The 27,507-nt window shown below is 28.0% G+C and overlaps 1 protein-coding gene across 3 annotated transcripts in view; it reads left to right on the forward strand.

Moving 5' to 3' along the window:
* The window catches only part of LOC132943297 (scavenger receptor class B member 1), a 44,862-nt gene extending 17,645 nt beyond the window's left edge, over window positions 1–27,217 (forward strand). For 2 of the 3 annotated variants that reach the window (XM_061012230.1, XM_061012229.1), the window contains exons 2-11: window positions 9,134–9,470; window positions 13,685–13,776; window positions 14,743–14,903; window positions 20,389–20,533; window positions 20,599–20,802; window positions 20,886–21,027; window positions 23,250–23,498; window positions 23,614–23,732; window positions 25,389–25,511; window positions 25,637–27,217. In XM_061012230.1, the coding sequence (XP_060868213.1) occupies window positions 9,260–9,470; window positions 13,685–13,776; window positions 14,743–14,903; window positions 20,389–20,533; window positions 20,599–20,802; window positions 20,886–21,027; window positions 23,250–23,498; window positions 23,614–23,732; window positions 25,389–25,511; window positions 25,637–25,954 (1,764 nt within the window). In that variant the 5' untranslated portion in view covers window positions 9,134–9,259 and the 3' untranslated portion in view covers window positions 25,955–27,217. Of the gene's footprint in view, window positions 1–4,268; window positions 4,523–9,133; window positions 9,471–13,684; window positions 13,777–14,742; window positions 14,904–20,388; window positions 20,534–20,598; window positions 20,803–20,885; window positions 21,028–23,249; window positions 23,499–23,613; window positions 23,733–25,388; window positions 25,512–25,636 lie in introns of those variants that run through there. The other variant, XM_061012231.1, reaches the window with a different exon arrangement.
* The last annotated feature ends 290 nt before the right edge of the window (window positions 27,218–27,507 follow it).

The raw sequence follows: 27,507 nt of genomic DNA on the forward strand, positions 1-27,507 counted from the left end.
GCATTAACGAAAAAATAAGTGATCCTGGTTGTAATATTGATAAATTCCTATAATAAAATACAAATTCCATGCGGTGAACATGTTTTTTTATTAGTTATAATCATATATTATATTCTTAATTCTATGAAACTATAGCAAATTTCAACAGAACTATTATCACCTTCATTCTATACTTAGATTAAATGATCGGACAATTTGTTTAAATCTTTAAAGCACAGACATAAATAACCTTTAGCATAGCAAGAACCATTAAGAGACATTAATGATCTTATAATTGACACATTAAAGTTTAAAAAAGTAAATGTACTTGTACTTAAATCTCAAAATAATTGTCTCTTACAGCCACGTTTAAGATAATAATATATATAAATATATATATATGTATTATATATTGTACAAAGTCATAATAGATATCATTAATTCGATCACATTGAAGGTTAATCAAATCTTGTTTTAGTACCTATTAATAACATATATGTTTTAATAATAATTGTTTTGTGTGATGTAGGTAATTGTTCAATAATAATATACTTTGCACGTTTTATCTATTTAATAGTATATAACAATTAAAATTCACGTTTTCACCCATTAACGCCATTAAATGAAACAAAAACAAAAAATAAATATCACAGGAGACAGGATACAGAGTTTGGATGCTGGGAACTCTTCTCGTTTCGCTCACCTCGGTGCAGGATAATAATCATATAGGTATGTGTATTGAGACATTCAATTTTAAACACATTATAAAATAATAACTTATAAGCGTAATTAATTATGGCATTCAAAATTCGTTTTTAAATGGGCATCGTTTAAAATATTTCATTGTCATTCCAAAATGTGTTTTACTCGTATATTAGGTATTACTTAAATTTTTTATTATTTCTCGTAATTTTGGTAAAATGTAGTTTTTTTAGAAACGTATTCTCTATAGAAAGAATGTTTTCATAGTAGGTATGTAACTTCAGGAACCATAATATAATATTATGTACATTTATTGATATATAAACTAAACACAGATAGGTACTGGGTAATTAAATTTAAAGTAAAGAAGTAACAAGAAACGTTGCAATTCATTTGTAGATCTGTAACAAAGACAGAAGGCTATAATAAAAGATTATCATTATTATTATATTATTAATATTATAATAGTATGATGTTATATATTTCTGTATAATATAAACCTTGTAACCAGTTTTGTCATTTAAATGCTCAATTTAAATTATTTTATGCGAATACATCAAAATAATTTCCTAGTCAATTTGCATATTGAATGCGTTATGACCGGAATTGTTTGGCGTACTTCCTATTTCGTGCAATACACGATATATAATGTATAAAAATATGATATGATGACGGCTCAATAATTGCGTTGCGACTGTTGTGAGTTGTGACGATATACGTAAATATACCATAATTAAGTACCTGTACGGCCTCAATTTTTTTTATGAAAATAAGACACAAGGCACAAGACGTATCATTCTCGCGTGGTTTTCTTCTAGTGCATGATAACCCTGCGGTTTATTACGTACTTACGAACAATGACAATTTGTTGACATACACATTTTTTGTACAACCGCAATCACTTCGCCCTGACGTAGACAGTATTTTGCATAATAATAATTTCTCGATCGTAATCAATAAACAAAAATTGACCTTCCCGCGACGTCTTTAAAATGTAATGTTAAATTATACGAATAAATGTACACACGATAATCTATGATTTCGTTCATTGAACTGTACAAACACGTAACTACGTAAGTGGGTAACTATTTATTTTTTCTTTCATATATGTACGCGTCTATTTGGCTCACACATATAACGGACCGTAATAGGTATAAAAATTATCACTTTTCTCCATTAAAATGCAAAAAAAAAATAGTCTATTTAATATTGTAAATTACAACTACTATTATACAGTACTCCTCCATAACTATAACTATATCGATATGACAATATATAAATATTAAATACCCACTAGTTAACTTTTATACAAGTTTTTATATAAAATACAAAAAAAAAAATTTCATTGATTTGCCAATTTTAAATTTTTTTATTTCAAATTTGTACAAACATTACATTTTAGATTGTGAAGATGTGTATTTATTTTTTCAAATTGATGACGTACAATAATATAATTTGAATACCCTTGGAAATCAAGAAACGTTTTTATTAACGTCATAACTTGGTTATACCTCAATAGCAATAAAACCTATCACAAATATTGTTATAATCATAGACGAGTAGTTATACTGTTATAATCTCATTACACATAAAAAAAAATATTGTAAAACTCTTATTGATTGTTGGGTACGCGTAATGATGACCTTATAATATTTCAATACATGCACTTTTATTGACTATTTACGTGTAATCGTCGGTATAACAAAATATTATAATATTATATTATCTGATCAAAATAAAAATACGCGAACAGTATAGGTAACATGTATCGATATCAATAATCGATTTTCTTAATACAACAATATTTCAGTTAAAACTTTCATAATATTTTGCAGTGTCTGTTTGTAGATAATGGAACGTGAGTATATAACATTATTATATAAATTCATGCGCATTATTCGTTCGCACACAAAAAGATACACAATAGAATTTGAATTGATATGGCTTAAATATACATTGGACTCGACAAAGGTCTCCCTCTTCTGCAGTCCGTACAATAAAAAATCGTCAAAACGATGAATAAGAACAAACCGCGGAGCAGCACTGCTGAACGTTGGTTAAAAAAACGAACACAGCGCACCTAACCAGTTTAACGTAGGTAACCATACGATTTCTTGACGAGTTAAACTGATTATTTACGTGAACGAACTTCTCTGCAGTACAGGACAATAATGCAATACGGACGGTAATAAGGACGATATTATTATTATGATTTCAAATCGTAACAAAAATAATATAAACTTGACTCGAAAATCCATAATAACCGTGTCATCGCATATACATCCGTATACCTAGGTATAATATAACGATATTTAAAATCAATATTACAATATTATTCTCACTGCACTTATAACACTGCGCACACGGAATTAAAATTATATATTAATTATTGAGAACGGTTGTTATTATTTGACTATTGCGTGTTTACGTAAAACAATAATATACCTACAATACTGTATATTAACGTCTATATATATATATAAATAATATACACATTTATTAATTATTCGTCGAGCCTAAATATTATGTAATATAGTATGCTAATTAATTATACACTGCGGAATCGTTTGTATGGGATATATATTATATATATGTGCACTGAAATAGGATACGATAAACCATAAACGTAGGTAGGTATATAATACGCGGCGCACATATTATTATTATATACCTACGCAATCAAGTTCAACCGTATAGCCTTGTTATAGTTGTTAGTGTATATAGTCAATAAAAACAAAAATTCGTAAAAACAAATTACAGTACGTACAGCATAAATATAGTAATATTATGTGCACTATAATAATAATAATAATAAAACATTGTTTAGAAAACCTGACGATTTTTAGCGTCGCCTATTCATGTCAGACCGTTGGCGCGGATAGCCGTTATGAAATATGTATACTGTACGCATATAACGCAGTCGTGGTATTACAACAACCGTCCAGATTGTAATGTAATAATGATAATCAAACATGACGATAATTTGTGACGGATTTCAGAGGCATATAGGTAGAACCGTAGGTACGGGTAATATTAGTCCCGTGGCCACACCTATATACGACGACGGTAGTGCCCGGTGGCTGGTATATACCCCATAATATAATATTATTATCTTTAACACCTATTTGCAACGAAAAAATTACCTACGTGGCTACGTCGGATGTGTAACTAGATAGGCACCTGGTACAACAAGTGGTACGCATTCGCCGACGTCGGGATTCCGAGACTGTTATAAGTTATAACTATAACCAAGCCAAAAAGTAATAATTATGATCATCGATGACGTATAACGATATGATTGTTTTGCATATTATTATTAGATACCTGCTAAAATATATGGCATGGCGTGTATTTTCCCGATAATTCTACGCAAATGTCTGCTATACCATCAACACCCTTCTAAGGTCAACCAGTTTGATACGCCGGCATTAATACTATTCCAAAATAATGTTTCTATATAAAAAAAACCCCATAAGGAAGTAGACGAATTATTCAAGAGATGAAAAACGTACATGAATCATCGGACCGGCTCAACTGATTTATAACTAAACAAATTCAATAAATTACGTCCATTCAGTAGTCGACCGGCGAAACTGATACACTTTTAAGAAAAAGTGCGCGACAGTGTTATATTTTTTATTACTCTACATTAACTTTTATTTTCAATTGTTTAGACTTTTATATTAGTTTAAAATTAAAATTAAATAAAAGTGAATATAATAAAATAAAATAAAAGTGATTATAATAAAATAATATAAAAGTGTTGAACACAATCATTTTCGTTTTGGATAATTATTGGATTTTATTTGGATGCCTATACCTATGAATAATTTCTATACACGTAAGTCACAATCATAATTCATTTATTCGCGTTTTGAGATAGGATTAAATCAAATTATTTATTTTTAAATAATTATAATTTTTTTTTTTTATTGATTAATCCGCGGCAACTTAGGCTATTGGGTGGTTTTTAACTATGTGGGAGGGAACTGCAGGTTTAAACACGTTTACAAAGTTTGGCAGATTTTTTGGTGGGCACCTATAGGTATCTGCCATGCCCAGGTTAGGGGGATGGCAACACTTATCTTCGAACACTGTGACTTGCCCGAAGAAAAATTCCGCCCACAGCCGAGGTTTTGAACCGGCGTCGGTGCGCGTTGCAACCGTCGCCTTAGTTCGCTCGCCCACTCCGTCTCCCCTAATAATAATTGTATTACTTTATTACAGTTATCTGTCATTTATTTATTGTTTATTTTCCTAAAAATAATTACCTACGATTTTTTTTAAATTAATTTCTTTTGATTAGTATTACATTTCATAAAATTAACCCTACATACTATACGTCTTAATGTGCATATGAAAAATATTTTCACAAGTATAGATTGTTATACAAAACGTAGGGCTTAAGTTTTAAAATATTTTTTTTTTTTTTTTTACAAGATTCTTTATTACGCTATCTGTTACAATTAGAACAATAAGCTTAAGTGATAATAACAAAAAAACAGACAGAAGAGACTGAGGGAAGAGACCTCCCATCGGAGGTACTTCAACAAAATATTTAATAGATTAAAGAATGTATGAATGCAAGTAAAACAATAAATCAATCTCGACTATTTGAAATATAATTTAAGAGAACTTTTTAATTTTTGATTATTCATAATATAATATATTTCTAACCAAAGTTACCATATTATGTCAAGTAATGTAGGTAGGTACCTATACATTATCAACCCATTATCGTATACAGTAATAAATTTAATAGTTCTTTCGAGTAGGTATATTTGCCGCTAGTATATAATGTATTTATTATATTATATTATATATAATACTGTTAACACATGAGTATACACGACAATAAATAAGTAGTTATGACAAGTGAACATATTTTATAATAATCAACTCGTCTGCTGGCCCCATGATGATCTTGAAACACTAATAGGAAGTAAATGGCGACATACGTTCTTAGAGTCATTGAAAATATAAATGTAATCGTTTAACGAACATAATAAAATTGTTAAACTATAAACTATAACCGGATATTTCCTTAACAAAACAGGAAGTGCTAATGAATAATATAATACATCAAGGTTAGCAGTTGGACCTTAAGGGATGTCTTGGCTTTTTGGTGACGTACAACTTCGGGGAAAGACGGCCGGCAAAATTAAAAATACGCCACAGGGGAAACTTTGTGGTAGCCAGTATAACTACTCATATTTAGTAGGGGATATAGTCTGACCGTGACCCGAATTCGCAATAATTCCAACGAAACGGGTTAGGCATCATAATACAGCCAAAACATAATATTCACGTGAAATTCTATAATATTTTAAAGACCGTCTATACGCGTGTTTGTACCTATTGTATCATAGTCCTATTAACTCGAAAACGTTTGCCAATGCACGTAGACGCAAAAATTATTTGCGATAATGGTGGTAACGGTGGTATTATAGGTAGTGCAAGAACTTAATAGGATTTGTTTTCATTAAATTAATGACTAATTGACAATATTATTATCATTCGTCAGCTTCGTTGCGTGTTTTTGCGTATTTTATCTGGACCAGTGACTTTTTTTTTATAAACATTGAACACTACATGGTCGAGGTTAAAAACTAGAATTAATATAATATAATATCAGCTTGAAATAACCATAAAATAAATATATTTATAAATTCCTATATAAAGCATTTACAAGTATATTATACCACTATGGTCCATGACATTCAATTTTTACGTGGAAGCTTTTTTTTATTCAATACATTAATTGTTCTTTGCAATTTATACTTCTCTTGTAACTACTAAAAGTTAAAACTACGCATTAAATATAAAATAAGGCAATACGTCAACTTCAAACAATGCATTGTTAATGAAAAGGTGTTGTTTCGATAAAACATTAGCACTGATGACTTATCTTATATGCGGTGTTAGTTCAATCTTTTTAGATATTAAGTTATTTAATATCACATAGTATACACTATACAATATACATACACCTACACTATTGTGTAGTTAAATTAACCAATCCATTAATAAAAGTGTACAGGCAAATGTCAATTGGCATGAGAAATATTTAGACGAAATCTTCTGGTTAGGTTGGGGGGGGGGGGGGTATTAGAAAAGAAACAATTTTTAATATTACAGTATAAATTATTATTTGTTAAAAGTAGGTCTGTAGTTTTTGAAACATAATTAAATTAAATTAGAAACCTTCAGGAATCGATTAAAATAGGAGTACCTACTGAAGGGAATGGTGACACTTTTATAACTATCTATAAATATAGCATTAAATAATAGGTAACCACCTAATTTCACTAATATTTTAAGGATATATTTTAAGTTCATAAAAAACACTGTACCTATAGACTTGTAGATATTTAGGTACATCTCTTCAAATCATTTCTCCAATACTGATTTTGATTATAACTCATACAAAAAAAGTATTTAGGTCACAGTGAAAATAAATAAATACAATATAATAATAAAATATCCTACCTGTATCCTGTGAATCCAATTAGTGAATTATTTCAAATCGTATTATAACGATTAAACTAGAAATTATATAATACGCCAACCATATTTTAATGTTTGATTACATGGCAATTGTTATTGCTCATAATTAAAAGTTAACACCAACACGGTAAATTAAAAATAATTATCAGAATTAATAATAAACACTGAAATAAGGTAAGCATTGAGGAGTAATGGTATTGGTGTTTAAGTTTTTCAAACTCATAACATTTCATAAAAACAAATATCGTACATGACATTTTAATGTATGTTTCTTAAACACCAGACGTAACTCTGTATCATTGTAACTGTTAAGAAGTCATTTCTTATTATTAGGATAAGGCTAAAATAACTTGACTTGATGTATTGTGTAATTTACGATACACCATCAATATTTTATAATATATTATATCACTTTCATATAACTTGTCATCAAAGAAATACGATGAGTGTTGACAGAAGTATAAGCGGGCTCAATGTTCAAATTGGCTCAGCTTATGTTCACATTTCACATTTTGTTTTAAAACTAATAACAAATTAATGAACCAAAAAATCTGACTTTGGTATTTTGTAAGTAATAAAATATCAATTTCCATTGGTAATAATTAACTCTACATGCATTTAATTATTTAATAAACATATTGTTCACAATTATTTAGCTACTTACCTATACTTTATTTCTCAATTCATAATTTAGATAGTATTTATAAAGGTATATAAATAAATCAATTTGATCATCGAACACAAAAATCTTTTCAAATAAAGAATAAACGTTTTCTAAATCTGAACTAGGAAGGTATTTGAATTTGTATAAAATGAAATGTTCATTACCTAGTTTAATGTTAACGTTCGTTGGTAGTGATTATGAATCGCATTAAATAAAATGGTCATCAGAATTCTTATCTGGTGCAAATGGCAAATAAAAGGTCACAATGAACAAATTATATTGTTTCATTTTCTTTAACAATTTCCTGTATGTAGTATTTAAACATTAATCATACGGTAAATAATTCATATGGTCAAAATGGATTTAAAACCGTTCTCAGAATTGGAACATTGGAACACTTGGAACATTATAATATTATATCATATTAAACTTGATAGGTATGGTTGCCCAAGTACAAACATTTAAAGTAGGTGTAAAATATGTAGGTAGTCGCGATGCGTATATTATGATATAATCATTTCACTTCGAATCACTGGATAAATCGACGAGAATATCAGTAGTTTTTTAAGACGTTTAAAAAATACGTTTGGAACCTGTGCGTGGTGCTGCGTCTGTTACTTACATCATAAAAAAAGCATTCTATATACTTCCGTATAGGCGAATACGACACGTTGTGTTATACAAACAGAATATTATTCACATCAGTGTTTTTTTTTTTCCGTGAGAGTCAATTATTTTCATAACGCTACAATAACGTGAGCGTAAGAGTGTACTTATAAATCGCATTGCACTGTACATGCACATTGCACAGTCGTGTGCAGAGAAATGATCCGTTTATTACGTTCACACAAGCCAGCGATCGTTACCGGCGTGTGTGTATATAGGCGCGTTTAAAAAAAAAAATATATTATATCTGTGTACAGCACTGTGACCATCTCGAAACACAAAAACACGCACAATTTGGTTTTTTCGACGTGCACTTTTGTTAAAACTTCATACTGTAGTACACGCGTTCGAAATAACAACACAATAGTTATAACTTACAATACAACTACTGACCAGTAAAACAATCATTCACGTGGGGCGCTTGACAGTTGTTGATGTCGTCAGCGAATTTATTCCGAAATTGATGACCCAAATACAATATTTTTTACTCTTAATCCATTACCTATGCGTTGTTAATCACCTCCACGTTTCGTGTGGTGGCAAATATTATAAACACGAATAGTATTATAATGTATCCGTCCGTTAATAATTGTTATCCATTTTTCTCGATTGCAGTATCGGACACACTTGAGGTGGTGGCTGCCCGAGTACACGGCGAATGGGATGCGAGATTATCGTACGAACACATCACTCGTTTTGAACTTAATCAACGATTCCCGCCGTTGTTAACAAGCAACGAAAATGGGCTTAACCCCGATTAAGTTACCGTACCAGTCGGCCAAAAATCGATTATTTGGCGTACAACCCCGGATGTCATCCAGCTTTCAGCAAATACCGACTTTCAACATAAACGACCCGTACAGTCATGATCGACAGCCGAATCGACGGACCACCAGACGGAATGGGTTACCTATCAACATGCTCGTCTCCCAGCAAAAGAGGATCAGCAACAGTGAGTACCGATTTTTGTTTTTCTCGACCATAAGTTAAAATAACATTTAATTATTTGAGATAACAAACTAATCGAGTAAAGAGGAATAAATAAATGCATTAATATGTAAATAGTAGGTATACATAAACATTATTATCGCAGCAGTCTTATATTTAAAACAGTGTAACTAAAAGTGTAATGTATTAGTTAACTTTTCTGTTTAATACTGACAATTATTAAAATATCTATTGCCATATATTATATATATATATATATATATATATATATAATCACTACGTGTTTCTGCTATATAGCTATGTTTTTAACCATTATTTTGACATACCTGTTGGTAACTGTGATAAACATATTAACCTTTGAATGGTGACACTACCTATATTATAATATTGTTTAAAATGTGTCATTTCCTTATTTAAATTAAACCTACCACTTTACTTAAAACATCATAAATATTTCACCAGAAAATTTACATTTACATTTTTAAATGTAAGTGATGTATTAAAAATTATTGTTCAATTAAATCCACTCAGTTGTACATATTATTATGTATATAATTTATGTTATTTAAAAATATATTATAATATCCCACATTGAAATAAGTTTTTTCTATATATGAAATTTTTGACTAAGTAATTTTTAAATAGATATTGCATAAACATTAAAAAAAAAATTGTAAACAAATGTGCAATGTGCTAAGCAAATATTATAATACTCCCGGTAAAGATTATAATATTATACCTTCAAATTAGTTTTTTTTTAATTGCATAATTTTATTCAAACAAATAATTTTTAATATTATTTTTTATCACTATTATAACTATAAAACCTATACCAAATAAAAATGTATAAAAAACGAATCAAGTCGTTAAATCAGGAAGAAAATTCAAGAAAACATTAATTTTTTAATTAAAGATTATTACCCAAGGCGAAAAAAATGACCACAAAATCAATATAGATATATAATAGGTAACCGAGAGAGAGCTATTACCTCAATATCAACCGTCACCACGAATCACTCTTGAATAATTTTAGTGCACTAGACCGTAGAGTATTCTTACGGTCCATAATATATTTCAAAATACACCTGGTTTTACGTCATAATATATAATTTATTTTATTAGTGGATATTATTATTCTTATAAATATCGAAACTCATTCCATTACTGTGTACCTATACGTCAACGCCATACACGTGAGTGAGTTTGCGGTGATGAGTTTTTTTCTTAATTCATTTTACGTTGGCCGGCAGTGTCTAATTGTATACAGTTCGGTAACATTTTCAACTAGATTTTTGAAAGAGTTCGACAAACTTCTAGAAGAATTACTTGTTTACGATGAGATAATACGTTTAGTAGGTCACCGGGAAATAAAAATCGAGAGTACCTACCGCGAGCGTTCGTCAACTGAACCAGCTGATCAGCTGGACCCGGTTTATCGACTCTGCCCTGTTACATAGCCATCTGTGTGCAGTGTGCTACATGCCTACATAGTATAATAATATTATCGCAGACTGCTGCAGTAGTGTATACCTATGTTAGCTGGAGGAAGTTTTTAGCACTTCATTGTGATATTGCGCAACAGCTGTTGACCGGGAAACGTATAGGATAACTGCTGGTCAATCGAATTTAAAACGAGTATTCAAAGGTAGGAGAAAGTAATAATAAAATTGAGTATAATTATTACGCTTGCATTATGATTACACAAATTCGAGATTGACACACTTTGATGGGATTAAATATTCATCGGTTTTAGAATGATATCGATCGACATTTGTTGTCAACATTTACATCATAAGACGGCGGCAATAATATAATAATATCTGATCAAATAAAACAGAGAAATATTATATACGAGTATTTTATATTTGTGCGCGCGTATAATACTTGTGTAACTCGGAGTTTAGCCTATTATGTTTGGTACGCTGCATGATTATTTATAGTATACTTAATGCATAATATTACGTTATCTCGAGGAATTGAGAATACCTTGTGACATCGGACATTAATGCTGTGTTATTAAACATACTTATCAGACCGAAACACAAACCTACGCAATGAGCGTCCAACTAGTGAGTTTTAAGATTTCAAGTATCATAATAATATGAATAATAAAGTACCTACCTATTTAAGTTACCAACTGCAGTTCCTTGTATTATTTTTAATGAGTGTGCTGGAACCTAAGGTAAATACCTGCAGACTACCCATATGTATTATTTCTTCAACTTGAAGAAATATTGACACATTCAAACGTCATGTCTAAAAATACGTACCTATCAAAAATATGACGTAGGTATTATAAATAAAAAAAAACTATTGTAAATATGAATAATTTACATTTGAATCATTACCTATAACTATAAATAGCCTATTTCAGATCCAATTATAACTCCTAATCACAAAAGGTATCATTTAAAAAATATATGTATTTAAGGGGATTTCATACTGTGAATTTCTGTTTTTGTCGAACACACGCGCGACATAGGATTTTAGACGGATTCTTTGCCAAACTTACCAATTGATCTAATGAAGTGATAAGAATTCTAAAAACGGGTTTGAATTTGTCATCGAGTCTTCTTGCAATCGACTTTCCGACAATTCTGATTTTTTGATTTTAGCTTCTCCAAAAATGTTTAAATACTCTTTTTTTAATATGACGTTTTCTGGAATTTGGGGTATAAGATCGAAAATGTGGGAAAATCGATTTCAAGTAGACTTGACGAAGAATTCAAATCTGTTTTCAACATTTTTATCGCTTGATTAGATCAATTGGTATTTTCGGCAAAAAATATGTCTAAGATACTATGTTGCACGTGTGTTAGACAAAGACAGAAAATCACCGGGTAGAATCCTCTCAGTAAAAATATGAAAAATCTGAATGCTGCGCCATTGTGTTTTCTCCTTTTTCGAATGGAAAATATATAGTTAGGTACAAACATTTAGTAACGGGAAATCGCATTAATGATTATATAATAGCCAACACTATACTATAATAGCCATGCGCCCATAATAAACAACAATAATAATATAAAAAACGTTGTTGCATTGACCATTGCTTAAAGAAGTCATAGAAGCGGTGATGCTTTTAAGATTTTTGTAGACATTTAGATTACTTACTAAATATTTAACAACAATAATTTCAAAATGTCGAAATATGTTCACTTTATCTTGTCACTTATTGTATAATTATATAAATTTGTAATTATTTATACACCTTGTGTGTGGTACAGGCGTTCATTAATCATGACCGCGAAATGTTATAATCTTCACCGAACCATGGAAGTTATACAATGAATGTATGTCGAAATATGTATGTGGTTTTAAGTTGACTATATCACATGATACAATGATAGTCAGTGAAAAATAATAAAATATTAATAATAACATTATTTTTAAACAATTAATAATTAATTTATTGAATTCAATTGTAATTTCTAATTACACATTTTTTTAAATGTTTTCATTAAATATTAGATATTAAGGTCACAATAGGGTCGATTTTTTCTTTTTGGCATACTTAATGTAGTTATTAATTTACAATAAATAATAATCTAAACATATCAAATTAATAACATGTAAGTGTTGAGGAACTAAAAAGTGAACTTTAACAAAATTATATTCAAGAAAAATTAAACTATTTACTAGGTACATTGATGAAAACGTCAAAAATATTTTTTGTGAATAAAATGTTTGTGTAGTACCTATATAATTAGTTGAAATATAGTTATTCTCCACTAAATAACTAAAAAGTATCAAAAACCTGACAAAAAAAAATCGATTTCTCTCACGATCGTTTGTATATAATATAACGCAATAACGCGACGAAGGTACATTAACATTTGATATGGATAGGAAATAAGTTATATAAGCATGTGGTATATTGGTATTATGGTACCAATAAGTCCTAAAGGCTAAGGTTAATATAATTTATATTTAATTATTTGAATAAAAAACCTGTTATTGTTAATAAAGTTAGACAAAAATTGTATTGGCTAACTTTTTATCATTTTGTAGGATTGACGTATATAAAAAATAATCTACCTAGCCTAAAAAAATTTAAAATTTAAAAATCTACATAACTTCCCAAAATTCAAATTTAAAACCACTCGTTACAGAATAGTTCGTCTCGTAGTTAAATTAGAATTACATTAACATTTGAATTAATGATATGTTTATACAATTTTAAAATAAATTTAGAAATGTAATTTAAATTTGTTTCAGGTCGACTAGCGGTCATCATATTTGGCGTTGTAGCTTTAGTAGCTGGACTAATACTGTCTTCAGTTCCATGGGTTCATTATATAATTTTAAAGGTAATTTTCACAATAGTAATCATATAAGAATATTAGAAACAACACTACAGGTGCTTCTAACACAATAAAAATAATTAATAATTAAACAATTGAAATCGCAGAGAATGTCCAAATTCAAATATTTGTTCATTACGAAGATCACATAACAATAAATTCTAATTACCAATATAAATGTGTAAAGAAAAAATACGCACTGAACTTTCTATTCAAAAATAATACTTTAAATACATATCACCACACGTTGATAATAATATTATCTGATATTTGCATAATGTTTAGTGTATATTCATACTGCATAGGATTACGATGATATGACAATTGAAAAGTGTGATATTAAATATCACAGCTATCGATGAGAGTTATTAATTTGACGCTAATTATAGCATATAAGTTATATATATTATATAATTTTCTTGATACAGCACATTAAGCATACATCCAATGTCCAAAACCATTGTCCATGACACAATATACATAATAAATCACATAGGTATAAATAATAATTTTCAAAATTCATTGTAAAATATGGTTAAAAAAACGTTGAACGCTTATTCATTTTTAATTAAATATCGAACACTATTTGATTTAAAAAGATCAGTTATTTTAGTTTCGGTTAGGTGTTTAAGAATCTTTGAAAAAAGTTAGTAAAATCAATGATTTTATTAAACTCCTACTTCATCTACATTAACTAACACCTTCATTATTGTATTATAGTACCTATTATACAATAAAGCATTATAAATAAGTAATAATATTATACCTATGTATATTTTTAAATTTTAAAACATTTATAAAAAAAAAGTAATACTTGTTCTGAATTTTAAATATTGTAAGAAATATACGGATTTATTTAAAATATAAAATGTTAATCAATTTATTTTCACGATTTAATTATCACAATATTTTAATGTTCAATATTTAATTCCTCTTGTTCAATTGTACTAATTTATAATAATAATATTATAGAACTTGAAAATATGGAATGGCACTTTAAGTTATCACTACTGGCAAAAACCCGGCGTATTAAGACTGACAAAAGTATTCATATTCAATGTTACCAATCCCGATGGCTTCTTATATAACGGTGAGAAGCCAAAACTTCAAGAAATTGGTCCATTTGTTTATAGGTAAGTTTTTATCTATACAACGTATTTTATTCATGCAGATAAACTAAATATTTTGTTTGTTTGAGCCATTTTAAATATGAAAATTATTATTTTTATTATTAGTAAAAATATTTAGCTAATTAAATTGAAATTATGTCATAAATTACAAGATACAGAAATTATACAGATAAAAATTTCAAATTTGCAATTGATAAGTGAATAACATAACTATAATAATTAATCAAGTACCTAATTAAGGAAAAAATAAATAATTTAAATCTTTTAGTTGTGTAAAATATAGAAAGAATAACAACTTACTTTATAGTTTATACTACTTTATATACTACACGAAATTAGTTGGTTTGCATATTCGTCTTGTGATCTTTACAATATTTATTATTTTAAAATTACGATTCTACGAGTTACCTATTATTTCAATAAGGAATGGTATTGAATTAAATACTTTGTTGGTAAATAGTAGTATAATATGGTACTATATAGTATAATATGATGGGCTATGTTAATTTAACTAAACTGTTTTAGTATCTCTGACTACTTGTAGATAATATTATGGGTAGGTGTCCTTATAGTGACTATGTCTTGTAATTATTAATCCAACAGTTTTTAGAACATTTATATTTATAATAACTTTCACATTAAGAATGAATTAATAACCATATCAACGCACAAAAATTATAAACCTACAAGTAATTCAAACCCCATACCCCAGGCCATATTTCTTCAAATATTTCAAACTTAAAATAATCATATTAAAGTATGGTAAATAGGTACCTTCTGTCAAGATAAGCGATTTTCAGTGCAATACAACACGATCTACTAAATTATTTTGATCGAACGTTAGACTCATGACGTCTAAACTTTATTTCGTATTCGTCAATTTTTGAATTATATCATTTTGACTATCACAAAATAATTATATCAATAAGTAACAACTGTACGATAAATTTTAAAAACTTGAACTTATCATCTATCATATTATCTAAGTAAAAGTGTTTTTATTTATCTTCACATACCTATCTATAAATTTTAGTTTAATTTAAATAAAGATAGGTATAATTATTATTATTGTTATTTGAGCTCAATAGTCTGCACTGATCTTTACAGTTAAATACTTCTGATAATTTAATACATATAATTAAATGCGTTTTAATGCATATTGGTTTGTCACGAGTTATAACTATGTAATATTTAGATATATACCTAACATAAACTTATACATATTTTAACGTGTTGTAGGTATATGTTATATGAATTTTAAGTATAGGTAATATTAATGTTAATATCTATCAATAACTCTAAATTATTATGAAGCTAAAGTCATACATAGACGATATATTGGATACACTCATACTCAAGAATCTATACCTAATCAACATTTTAAATTTTAACGAATCTTTTAATATCTAATAATTAGTACTTAGTACAGATAGGTAGTTAAAATCAACATCGTTTTTTAAAAATTTAATGTCAGCCAATATTAAGTTTATGTTTTTATAGTTATACTTCAAAATCGTTAAATACCTAACAATAATACAAAGTGCGTACGTTCACTTTACCTACTATAGAAACCTTGCTAGAAATTATCAATGGAGAAAATTAAAAATTAAATATCCACATAGTGGTTTTTCCGAAACTTCTAAGACCTAATTACACAATAAATTAAACACTATAATTGTTATTACCTACTATTGGTCTTGAAGTTAATATTATTTATAATAAATATTAAACGATCGATAACTCAAAATTAATTATTTAGTACCCAAGCATTTCGATCATTATTAGAAACAAGATTCGTGGTCATAATATTATATATTCGACAAAATTATTTAACCAAGTATAGTATCACCCGTATGGACTACGACTCACTGTCTATAATATACGACAAAAGTTAATTTAGTAGGTACCTACAATGCATTTCACCCAAAAACTGTTGTCCGAGAAAAACATAACCGTAATGGTTTATGAGCTGACAATTATATCCAAATCTAACTTACAATAAATGCTCATAATAAACGTGGAATCCTTGAAATCTATCTCCTCGTGAATCTTCTATTTGTTAAAGATAACGTTTTGATCTCATCTGCCCTTGTGCTGAATTGCACAAATAACATAGTAGTCCTACAACAGGCCTTACACATTTGTTTGAAACCCTTTATACCTAAATGTCAAATAAAATATACGAAAAACGTGAAATTCGTAATATCATGTTACATGACATATGAACGTGCTGGGTTTTATTTGTCATTTATGTAGATAGATTGTAAGTACGTAATAATTTATTTACATAATACATTATATTATTATGCAGTTATATCATCATTCTATTATTCGTATACAATTTTACTCCTATGGGTAGACTATAGATTTTCATTAAGTAGGTAGGTACATCTTTGAATTACCTTTGATATTATACTATTGTAGATTGGAATAACCGAGTCTTAAATGGTCTGAAATCAAAACGTACCAATTTATACTTTTGTTGAAGCGTTTTTGTTTTGAAAAAATGAACATGAACATTACTTAATAATACATTTAATTATAAATCGTATTTAATATAGCCTTATACCGTATAGGTAAGTAGGTACACAAGTTTAATGAAAAATACTCTTTGATTCTATATGATTTGTTTTTATCCTACATTATAATTATTTACAATATAATATGCGAGTACCTAAATAAAATAATATTATTTGCACTACTACAGAATGCAATATTATTGAAACTTTTAAATAGATCGCAAATTATTTTAGCTGGATTATAATATGTAAGTAAATAGTTCACGAACATTGCCATAATTTATTATTACATAATGTATTTATGTATGATAAGGCACCAATACATGTAATTTATACTAAGTAAAATGTCCATGACATGTCATCCTAAAATAATAAAATTAATATCAATTATTCGTAAGTTACATACCGTGATATAGTTTAGGGACAACAGTCTAAATTAACTACCTACTTTTTAGTCCTAGGTTGATTAAGTAAACTAATACGGAGTTAGTAATGGGATCCAAATTTAATTACTGTATCCAACAAACACAAATTATTAAAACAAAATAAATGTTTTTATACATTTTAAACATTGTAGGTACGTAATACTTTTACAGCTTAACAATGAATAAAAATGTAACAACAATAATAATTATAGCCAATTATTTATTATTTCTCTAAAATCCACGAAACTAAATAATTTATTTTAAAATTGTAATTAACTGTATTCACGATAGTTACAACCTCATTGAAAAAATTTAAATGAAATTCGCGTTAAATAAAAAATTGTATACAATACGCGTAAGCATATTGTGTTGTAGCTGATACCACTAATATCACAAAATGTATTGGTCACACGGTATAGGCTTTTCATTTATTTGAAATTCGATAACATAAATATGACCCTGGATGTAACGTCTTTAGTAAAAGTAAAATTGGAAAGACCCTATCACGTGTTGTAATAAAACTGCTTTATTTTTCTTGGGGAACTTCACGTATCACGTCTGCATAAGACGCTTACCGTCCTTGACCCGGGCCTCAGGAATTTAGTTGTTTTTAGTAATAATATATGTATTAGTACATCAATACCTAAGGGGATTGCAAATTAATATACACATATTATTATATATATATATATTAGCAATCAAATATTACTAATATAAGAATAATAATTAAAATACGGAATTTATTGCTAAAAGAAATGGTTATGATATAATATTCTATCTATTTAACCTAAATAGTAAATATAAATATTTTGTTTGCAGTAAACAATATATTTGTTTTAATATAGTTTCTAACAATATTACCATAGACATTTTAATCATTTAATATTACACATATAATTATATAGATCACTATATCCCTGTCTTAAATGTTTAAAATAAAAAATATACATATAGATAGGTAAAACTATATGAAAATTAAATTTGTTCGACATTAACTTAAAAGCTAAAATAACAGTGACATCAATAGTGATTAGCTAAAAATGGCAATGTGGAACGATGGATAACAGCAGTATGAAGCAAGTGTCTGGGAGAAAGTGGTCAGAACCTTTCTTATACCTATAAGATTATTACACTACCTACCTACTGTAATGCTGTATGATCTAGATAGTGGCCGCAGAGGCTGCACAATGAATTAAACGTGACGTAATAAGGTCCATTCGTTAAGAGCGTTAACATTAAACTATATTTCAAATAAATTATCATTATTAGGATGAGTATTATATTATTATTATTATTATTACCTAAATGTTAAAATGTGTAAAATCAATATTTATTCTTATTATATAACATTATATGATTATTTAATTTCGGCCATCTGTGAAATTATTAGGAACCTTGTAATTTTATGATTGGTATATAGGTATAATGTTTAGTAATTAAGTTCCCTATTTTTGTGTACATTTTGACACAATTTATGTTATGCAGAAATACATAATATATTTGCGTTATTATGTATTAAAAAAATGCGTAATATTATCATTGAATATTTGTTGTTTTTTTTTTTTATACTATTATTAACGTTCATTCCATAAGAATTTTTATAATCCTGTTTACCCTTATCATTTCCTATAATTAGTAAAGTCCGACATTTAGGTTAGGTTCTATTATAGGAACCAATCCGACAGATTCTTGTAATTTATCAATAGTATTTAAATACTATACATACTAAGCTTCACTGCTACAGTCCAGTTCCTGTATTTTCTACATACAAAGAGACAGAAATACAATTTCCCAATTCGATATTATTATTTTGTAGGTACTTCTAATTTAAAAATATTACCTTCAACACTTAAATTAGAATGATTAGAAGGCCATAAAATTGAATAAGTATGCATGTCCTTTCATCATTATGTCATTCGTAAAAATCACCCCAGGTAGTCTAGTATTGAGAATCTCTTACAGGTATTGACAATTCAAAACCGATTTTAGCTTTCATAGTTTCATCAATGATACAAGTTTAGAAAATAAATTGACAATCTCAACATCTTTAAAGATCATGTTGTTAAATGACCGATTATAATACATAATATTTTCTTATAGTCATTCGTCCGTAAGAAATCAATAGGCTTTATACAAATAACTTCATTAAAACATAACAAACGTTTGGATGTTGTTTGAAAAAATAGTTATAAAATAATTAGTAAAAATAATAAAAATATTACAAAAATTATTCAACTAATATAATATATTAAGGATAAAGCCATATACATAAAAAATGAAGGGTAAAGAAGTATAACACACTGAAAAATCTAAAAATCATAAATAAATGTACCTATACCCCGGTTTCAATAGTTTTTATTTATAACTCTCAGTATAGTACTTATAGTTCATGTAATTATTACTCATACCTATAATATAATTATTGATAACTACATAACACTCAAAATTAAATGGGAACGTTGTTCAATGTACTTGTTAATATTATTAAATTTTACCAATACTGCTATTATACAATTGAAAATAATTATGTTTAATCGATTTCAGAGAAAACATGGAAAAAGTTAACATTCATTTTAATAACAACGGTACGGTGACGTACCAACACAAAAAAATTTTAGAATTCATGCCACATCTTTCAGTTATCAAAAATGATGAAATCAAACTAACTGTGCCAAATATTCCCTTATTAGTAAGACTGACAGTTTGTAAATGTAATTAATTTAATATTCACAAATAATTATTTTATAATTTTAGACATTGACTACACAAGCAAATAGCTTACCATCAATATTAAAAAGTTCACTTTCGGCAATTTTAAGATTTTCTAGTTTAACACCGTTTAAACATGTTACCCCCCAACAATTAGTTTTTGGTTATGACGATCCATTAACTTCTCTAGCAAACTCATATTATCCAAAAGGGAAAAGACCACCCAAACAAATGGGACTTTTCTTAATGGTATGTTTGTAATTCATTTTGTTTCTATTTATTTATTTTGAAAACTGAATAATATTATAATAATTATATGAATACAATTTTAGCGAAATGGTACACTAGACGAAGTTTCGACGATATACACGGGTCATAATGGAATGGAGAACTTTGGACTTCTCGATCGTGTAAATGGAATGGAAGAGTTACCATTTTGGAAAGGATCTTGTAATTCTATAAAAGCATCTGAAGGTGAATATACAGTACATGCAATATTTGAATTCTGTAAATTAGTATTTTTTAAGAAAATATAGATGTGGAATGTACCTATATCGTGATAATTGATAACAGATAAAATTAATTTTTAGCTGCTATAGTTGATACGTAGATGGTTAAGTACTGTACAAGTAGTGTTGGGATATAGTTAAAACTTAAAATTGATTTATCAAGATAATAATATAACTTCAAATTTAGATAATGTTATAATGAAGAGGAATGCATAATATTTACTCATAATTAACGCTGAATTCACTTCAAGAAAAAATACGATTGAGGATTGAACACGATTGTATCTATTAAACATACTAATATATTATTGAGCTCTATAAACATATCTCAAACAATTAATTGATAATAGTAAGAAGAAGAGAATGGGCTAAAAATCATATTATGTAACGTAGTTGTCAATTTATCATAAATACATATTTCATATAGTTTCATGCCTACATAAAAAAAAAAACAGAAATCGTTATAACTTTTTTAGATCTGTATTTATTGCTTTTAACTTTTTAAGTTAATGTATACTTAAATTTCATTATACGTGAAAATAATATTATGTACATATAACCGTGCGTACGGAATAGTTACAGAGAGGTGGAAGGCTATAATATTGACTACGTACTCTGTGAACTTTTTTTTTTCAACTGTTCGTGATTATATTATGAGTAATATAACATTAGGTGTTATAATCTAGGTATGTTGTAATAATATATAACTATTCTTAAATTAACCGTTAAATTATAATTTTGAAAAAACATATCAGTTTTAAATTATAATTTATCTTTTAGTTATATATAATATGATATATTATCTTTGGTCAAAATTCATAATTATAATTTGTCAACAATATTAAAGATTATTATTTGTATGTGATATATTGTATAGAGATCTTGTGATAATCATTTATTTTATATATGATTAATATTATGTGCGTTTGACGGTAAGAGTGGTAGTGGTTAAAAAATATTATCCCATCATCTCCTCAGTCATCCTAAACCTTCGGATAGTACCTACTAATAAGTTTCAACGTGAATACTTATATAATCTATGAGTAACTATGACCATTTCTGTCGATGATGTCTGGCCGCGATTTCAAACTAAGACATTTAGTATGATTGGTTTTTAAAATCCATTTGGAGGTTCGAACCAAACTCAATTCATCTTTCATATTTTATAATGTGTTTTTAATTTAACTCGTTGTAATATTATTGCTAAATGTATTTTTTTTAATTCCTCATACATTTACTAACCATAGTATAAAACGGTAATTTTGGTTAGTCACTAAGTGACGTTTCAGTCTTATTATAATAGGCCTTTAATCTGTTTTACGAGTAACACATTTACATACGTTTTCAGTAATTTATTATCATAAAAATCGATGAAAATGTCATGTATTTATGCGTTTAGAACTAGAATATGTACTTATAAGTTATTAAAACTGACATGTCCCACCACAGTGTTTAATAATATAGGTAAAAATAATAATTTTAGCAACATTCCAAGCATTCCATTATCTACTTATTATTATTTTTTAAAAATAGAAAATATTTACTATCTGTAGTTTATATATAATATGCAAATTTGTTAAAGAAATCACAAGACACGACCACACGATTGAAGTACTACTTCAAATATAATTTTTTTAAATTAAATGGAGATCACCAGGCCGATTTTCTTTGAAACAACGATGAGGAGGATTGTCTAGTAATCATAATGCGTTACCACATCGTAAATAAGAGGGTTTGAGTGATTGAGGACGTTTTTATGAAATTTTTATAGGTAGTACCTAGATGTGTTCATTTAAAAATATGCGCACCTGTGCAAAATTATGAGTTTGTTAATCATTTGGGTATAAAACCAACTATCATCAATATAACATAGGTACTCAGCTTAATTTTTTTTAAATTAGCTAACTTCATTATTGTGAACCCGAAAATAAGTAATAATATATACATAGGTTATATATCACAAAATAATATCTAGTATAAAATTATGCAAAAAATATACCACTTCAGTCTTCAGTATTTTAATAGACGAGACATCCAAACAATATTAACGATTAAAAAGATTTGTTATTATACTTAATTAGTTGTACAAAAACTATTTATTGAGGAAATGTTTGGGGATATATACTAATATACTATCATTGAATATTATTTTTATGTCTACAAAATAGTTAAAATATTTTATTCTAGGTTCATTTTTCCCTCCAAGAGAATTTACTAAGTCTGATTTAGTACACGTGTATGACAAAGATTTATGCCGAGTATGGGCACTTCGGTACCGAAAAGATGTGGTCAAAGATGGTATTACAGCAGGATACTATACGCCTGATGACAACCTTCTCGAAACTGTTGATAAAAATCCTGATAATGCATGTTTCTGCGAAGACAACACTGACTGCACAGTTAAAGGGTTGCAGTACATTGGGCCTTGTCAATTTAGTAAGTTAACCCGTAGAATATTACTTATTCGATAAATAAAAGCTCAAAATAGTAATTTTAATAAATCATATAGAAAATTGTAAGTACAAATTAGTTTGATTGTTGATATTTATAGATGCTCCAGTTTACTTATCGTTTCCTCATTTCTACAAAGCTGATCCAAAACTTTTGGAAGATGTAGAGGGTCTTTCACCAGATCAAGAAAAACATGAAACATTTTTAAAAATTCAACCCGTGAGTACAATAATATTTATATAAAATACAATTAGGCTATCCCACCTACATATTATAAATATTTTGTTTTAAATATAAATTAATTTTAATACTTTATAATTGTATGGAAATAAAAGTTCTTTTTTAAAGTGTTTGAAGTAAAACTTCTTTCTTGAAGTGTGGGTGGAAAAAAAATCGTAATAGTCCATTCATCGAGAAAGGCTATTATGGGCTATACAACATCACGTTATGATCAATTAATAAAAGTGCTCAAACAGGGATTTTGAGATTTACAATGGAAATATTTGTTTATAAATGGTTGCTATTGGTTATAGGAGAAATAGTTAATAGAAATAGTATTTATTTATTATTGGTTGCTATTGATTTATCGGACAGATCAGGTACAAGCATGCATCAATTCGAATTTTCACACATTGCCTACCAGGGTAGCTGAGTTGCACTTACTGCAGTGAGTTACACCAAAATAAAGTTGAAAAATCACAATTTTTTTAAGAGTTTTCATTTATTACGGGCCACAAAGTGCGCATGATAAGCATATTATATATAAATTAATGTTTGTGTGCAGATCTATGGGAAGAAGATAGGCTAATTTAAAAAAGGTTAAATTTGGTTTTTTTATTCATCGGATTTTTGTATTGTTATGTTAGTTTAGGATTATGTATTAATTGATTAAATTAATTTACCGTATTATATCAAAATAAACTTGGTATAACTTTGATACTTTAGAGTTACATTATACACTTACGTACAAACAGCACTGGGTCCGCGATTCACCTCAGGTAGATTGCCTACCTGATAATATACTGCTGCGAATCAGAATTTTTATTCCAGGCAACAGAAAAGTTAAGATAAATTTTGAACACCATACACCAAATATTAAATAACGAATTGAACAAAGTTTGAGTCATAATGAGTTGGAACATCTAACGGGTAACGAAGTGCACAGGATCAGCTAGTTTACTTATAATTTCGCGGGCCCAATTACTTATGAAAGAAGTTTTACTTCCCCAGAGTGTAATGGTGGGCTCACACACTCTCTCATTTTTGTATTTATACTTTGTTAAACAGAAACTTAAGAAAAACATATTGTACAAAGTACCTAGTGTTAATAATATTATTCTTGGTTAATTCCAGGGCCAATAACCTAGTTGGTTCCACTCCTCCAAAAAAAAGTTCTTAGTTAAGTCTGACAATTGAAATTAAGTTCAATATCAATTGGTAAACTCCAAATAAAAATATATCTAAACCAGGGGTCTCCACATTTTTTTACGGCGGGCTTAATCTGTGATACACTTTGGCATCTTGGGCCAAAATTTTTTTAGAGAGGGACAGAGAGGTAAAGAAATTGAAGATATATAAGAATTATTTTTAGTAATTAATAAACTAAAAACAATAAAATCTAATAGAATATTTTCAAAACATCAATTAGATTGACGGCCCGTAGGTTGGAGATGGTCTAAACACTCTGAACTATTTAAATATTTACATAATAAATTCAATATTTTTGAAATAATAATCATATAAAAGTTCGATCAGGTCTCAAATTAATTAATCATTATACCTATTTAGGAATATGTTTAACAGCGGCTGGTATTCGATATAAATGTATCATGAATTATAATATATAACGTTATATCATATTATTATGGTTTATAGAGACTGGGAGTACCGTTAGAAGCCCGTGTGAAGGTCCAGCTCAATTTAAAAGTTGAACAATCCAATATTTACCCGACGTCCAACTTCAGAAGCATTACATTTCCGATTATGTGGCTTGAAGAGGTAAACGAAAATAATAACAATATTCGAACGAATTAAATTTCCTTTCAGTACCTATAGACAAACCTATACGCGTGTTTGATAATGATATTTTATAATACAACAATAATTTCGTCGATTATTATTAGGGCGTGAGCGACTTGCCAGAAAACATTCATCGCTGGATATACATGGCCACTACATTCGTAGACACAGCTGTGCCGTTGTTCACATACGGACTTATCCTCGGCGGTGCATTAGTACTGGTCGCAGTGTTTGTCCGCACATATCACCAAATTGTATTTTCACGGGAAAACATCGAACGCGGCAGACAAAGTATCCTGCGAAGAGGCAGCAGTATGCTGGTCAACGGCCAACATCGGTTACTGATTGTCCGTGAATCGTACCATCGGATAAGCAACACCATGCAAGAAACAGACGTGGACGCACAACAGCTTCTATCGTGAACTAAAGACTATATACTTATATTTTAACGTACCTATATAATGATTTTGAAATTTGGAAACCTCTACCATCACCTTTACGTTTTTTGTACAAGAGACGCGAGTGATATGCTAATAAACTATTGTGTAGTCTAAACTGTGATATAGATAACGAAAAAATGCACAAATGTTTAATTATGTTCATGTAGACATCAGAACAAACAAATTCTCAAATTGGACTGTGATACGAATTTTATAGATGAAGACATTTTTTTTATATATAGTATAAAATAAGATAAACGAAAATAATCAAACATAATATTATATGCCTTGGTTTTGAGGCAGAATTAAATATTGAAAGTTTTTCAGCTCATATTTAAATTTAATTGAAATAAATCACAATTGAATTAAAATTTGGATAGAAATATTGTTGAGCTATACACCTAACAACCGTGATGTAGTTATTTCATTTATTCATTGAAGAATAAACAAACTATTGATTTAAATTAAATCAATGAAACATTAAGGTGCTCTTATTTTATAATTCTGATTATATAATACTATATACCAATACGTTTTTATGAAATTAAATTAATTTTATGTTCAATCATAAAGTAAAGCCAAATATCTAAATATCTAATGATAAATAGACTTAATTATTAGTATCACAATAGTATTATGACTGGACAAAGAATTTAATGTTGATAACCAATTTAGTATAATATTAATATGTAAATAATATAAATACCTACATGATCTTTTGTTTCTGACAAATCTTAAAATTAATAGGGCATTTATTACTTAGTTTTTTCATTGTTATTATTAATACATCTATTTATGTTTAGAAAAATATATTTTTGATTATTTTCTACGTGCACACTCATTTGCTCAATCTAAAAATCAAACATCGGCAACAATTTCATCGTTACCATAATATTATATTATGTACATTCATTTTTATGATGAATGTGTTACTTATTAATTTAACATAAGATTCGACTTGTGTTTTACTATTATTATTTATTCAAATAGAAAATATGTACAGTGTATAATAAATTCATTTCATATTAATTTTAACTCATTTTTATGTCTAGAAAAATATGTATCAAATAATTTATAATTTGGGTAGGTGCATTGAGAAAATGACATGACGTCATGACCTATGAATAAATTAACTGTCAGAATTATTTTGCTATTGTAACGTTTTCGTCAGAATATAATATTTATATTATCCAAAAATATTTTGTACTGTATATGAACATTTTTAATAAATCTTTTTTAATTAATTTGAGATTATTATTTATTACATAATTTAGTGTAAACTTAAATTCGTTAAGTATTATTAAATATCTAATGAAAAATAATACAGATATAGAGGTACAGAGATTCTGGTTGGGCAGTCACGATCTGCTCACCTTAATACAAGAAACCTAGTCAGTGTCTAACATTTAATTTACAAAAATGTCTTCTGAGCAATTAAGCTTAGTCATTAGAATAACATGTTCTAAAGCATTTTTTTCCAAAAATCATATATATCATAACAAAAAAAAAGATTGTAGGAAACTAGGTAGAAAAAG

The sequence above is a fragment of the Metopolophium dirhodum genome, chromosome 4 (assembly GCF_019925205.1).
Source record: "Metopolophium dirhodum isolate CAU chromosome 4, ASM1992520v1, whole genome shotgun sequence".
Lineage (NCBI taxonomy): Eukaryota > Metazoa > Arthropoda > Insecta > Hemiptera > Aphididae > Metopolophium > Metopolophium dirhodum.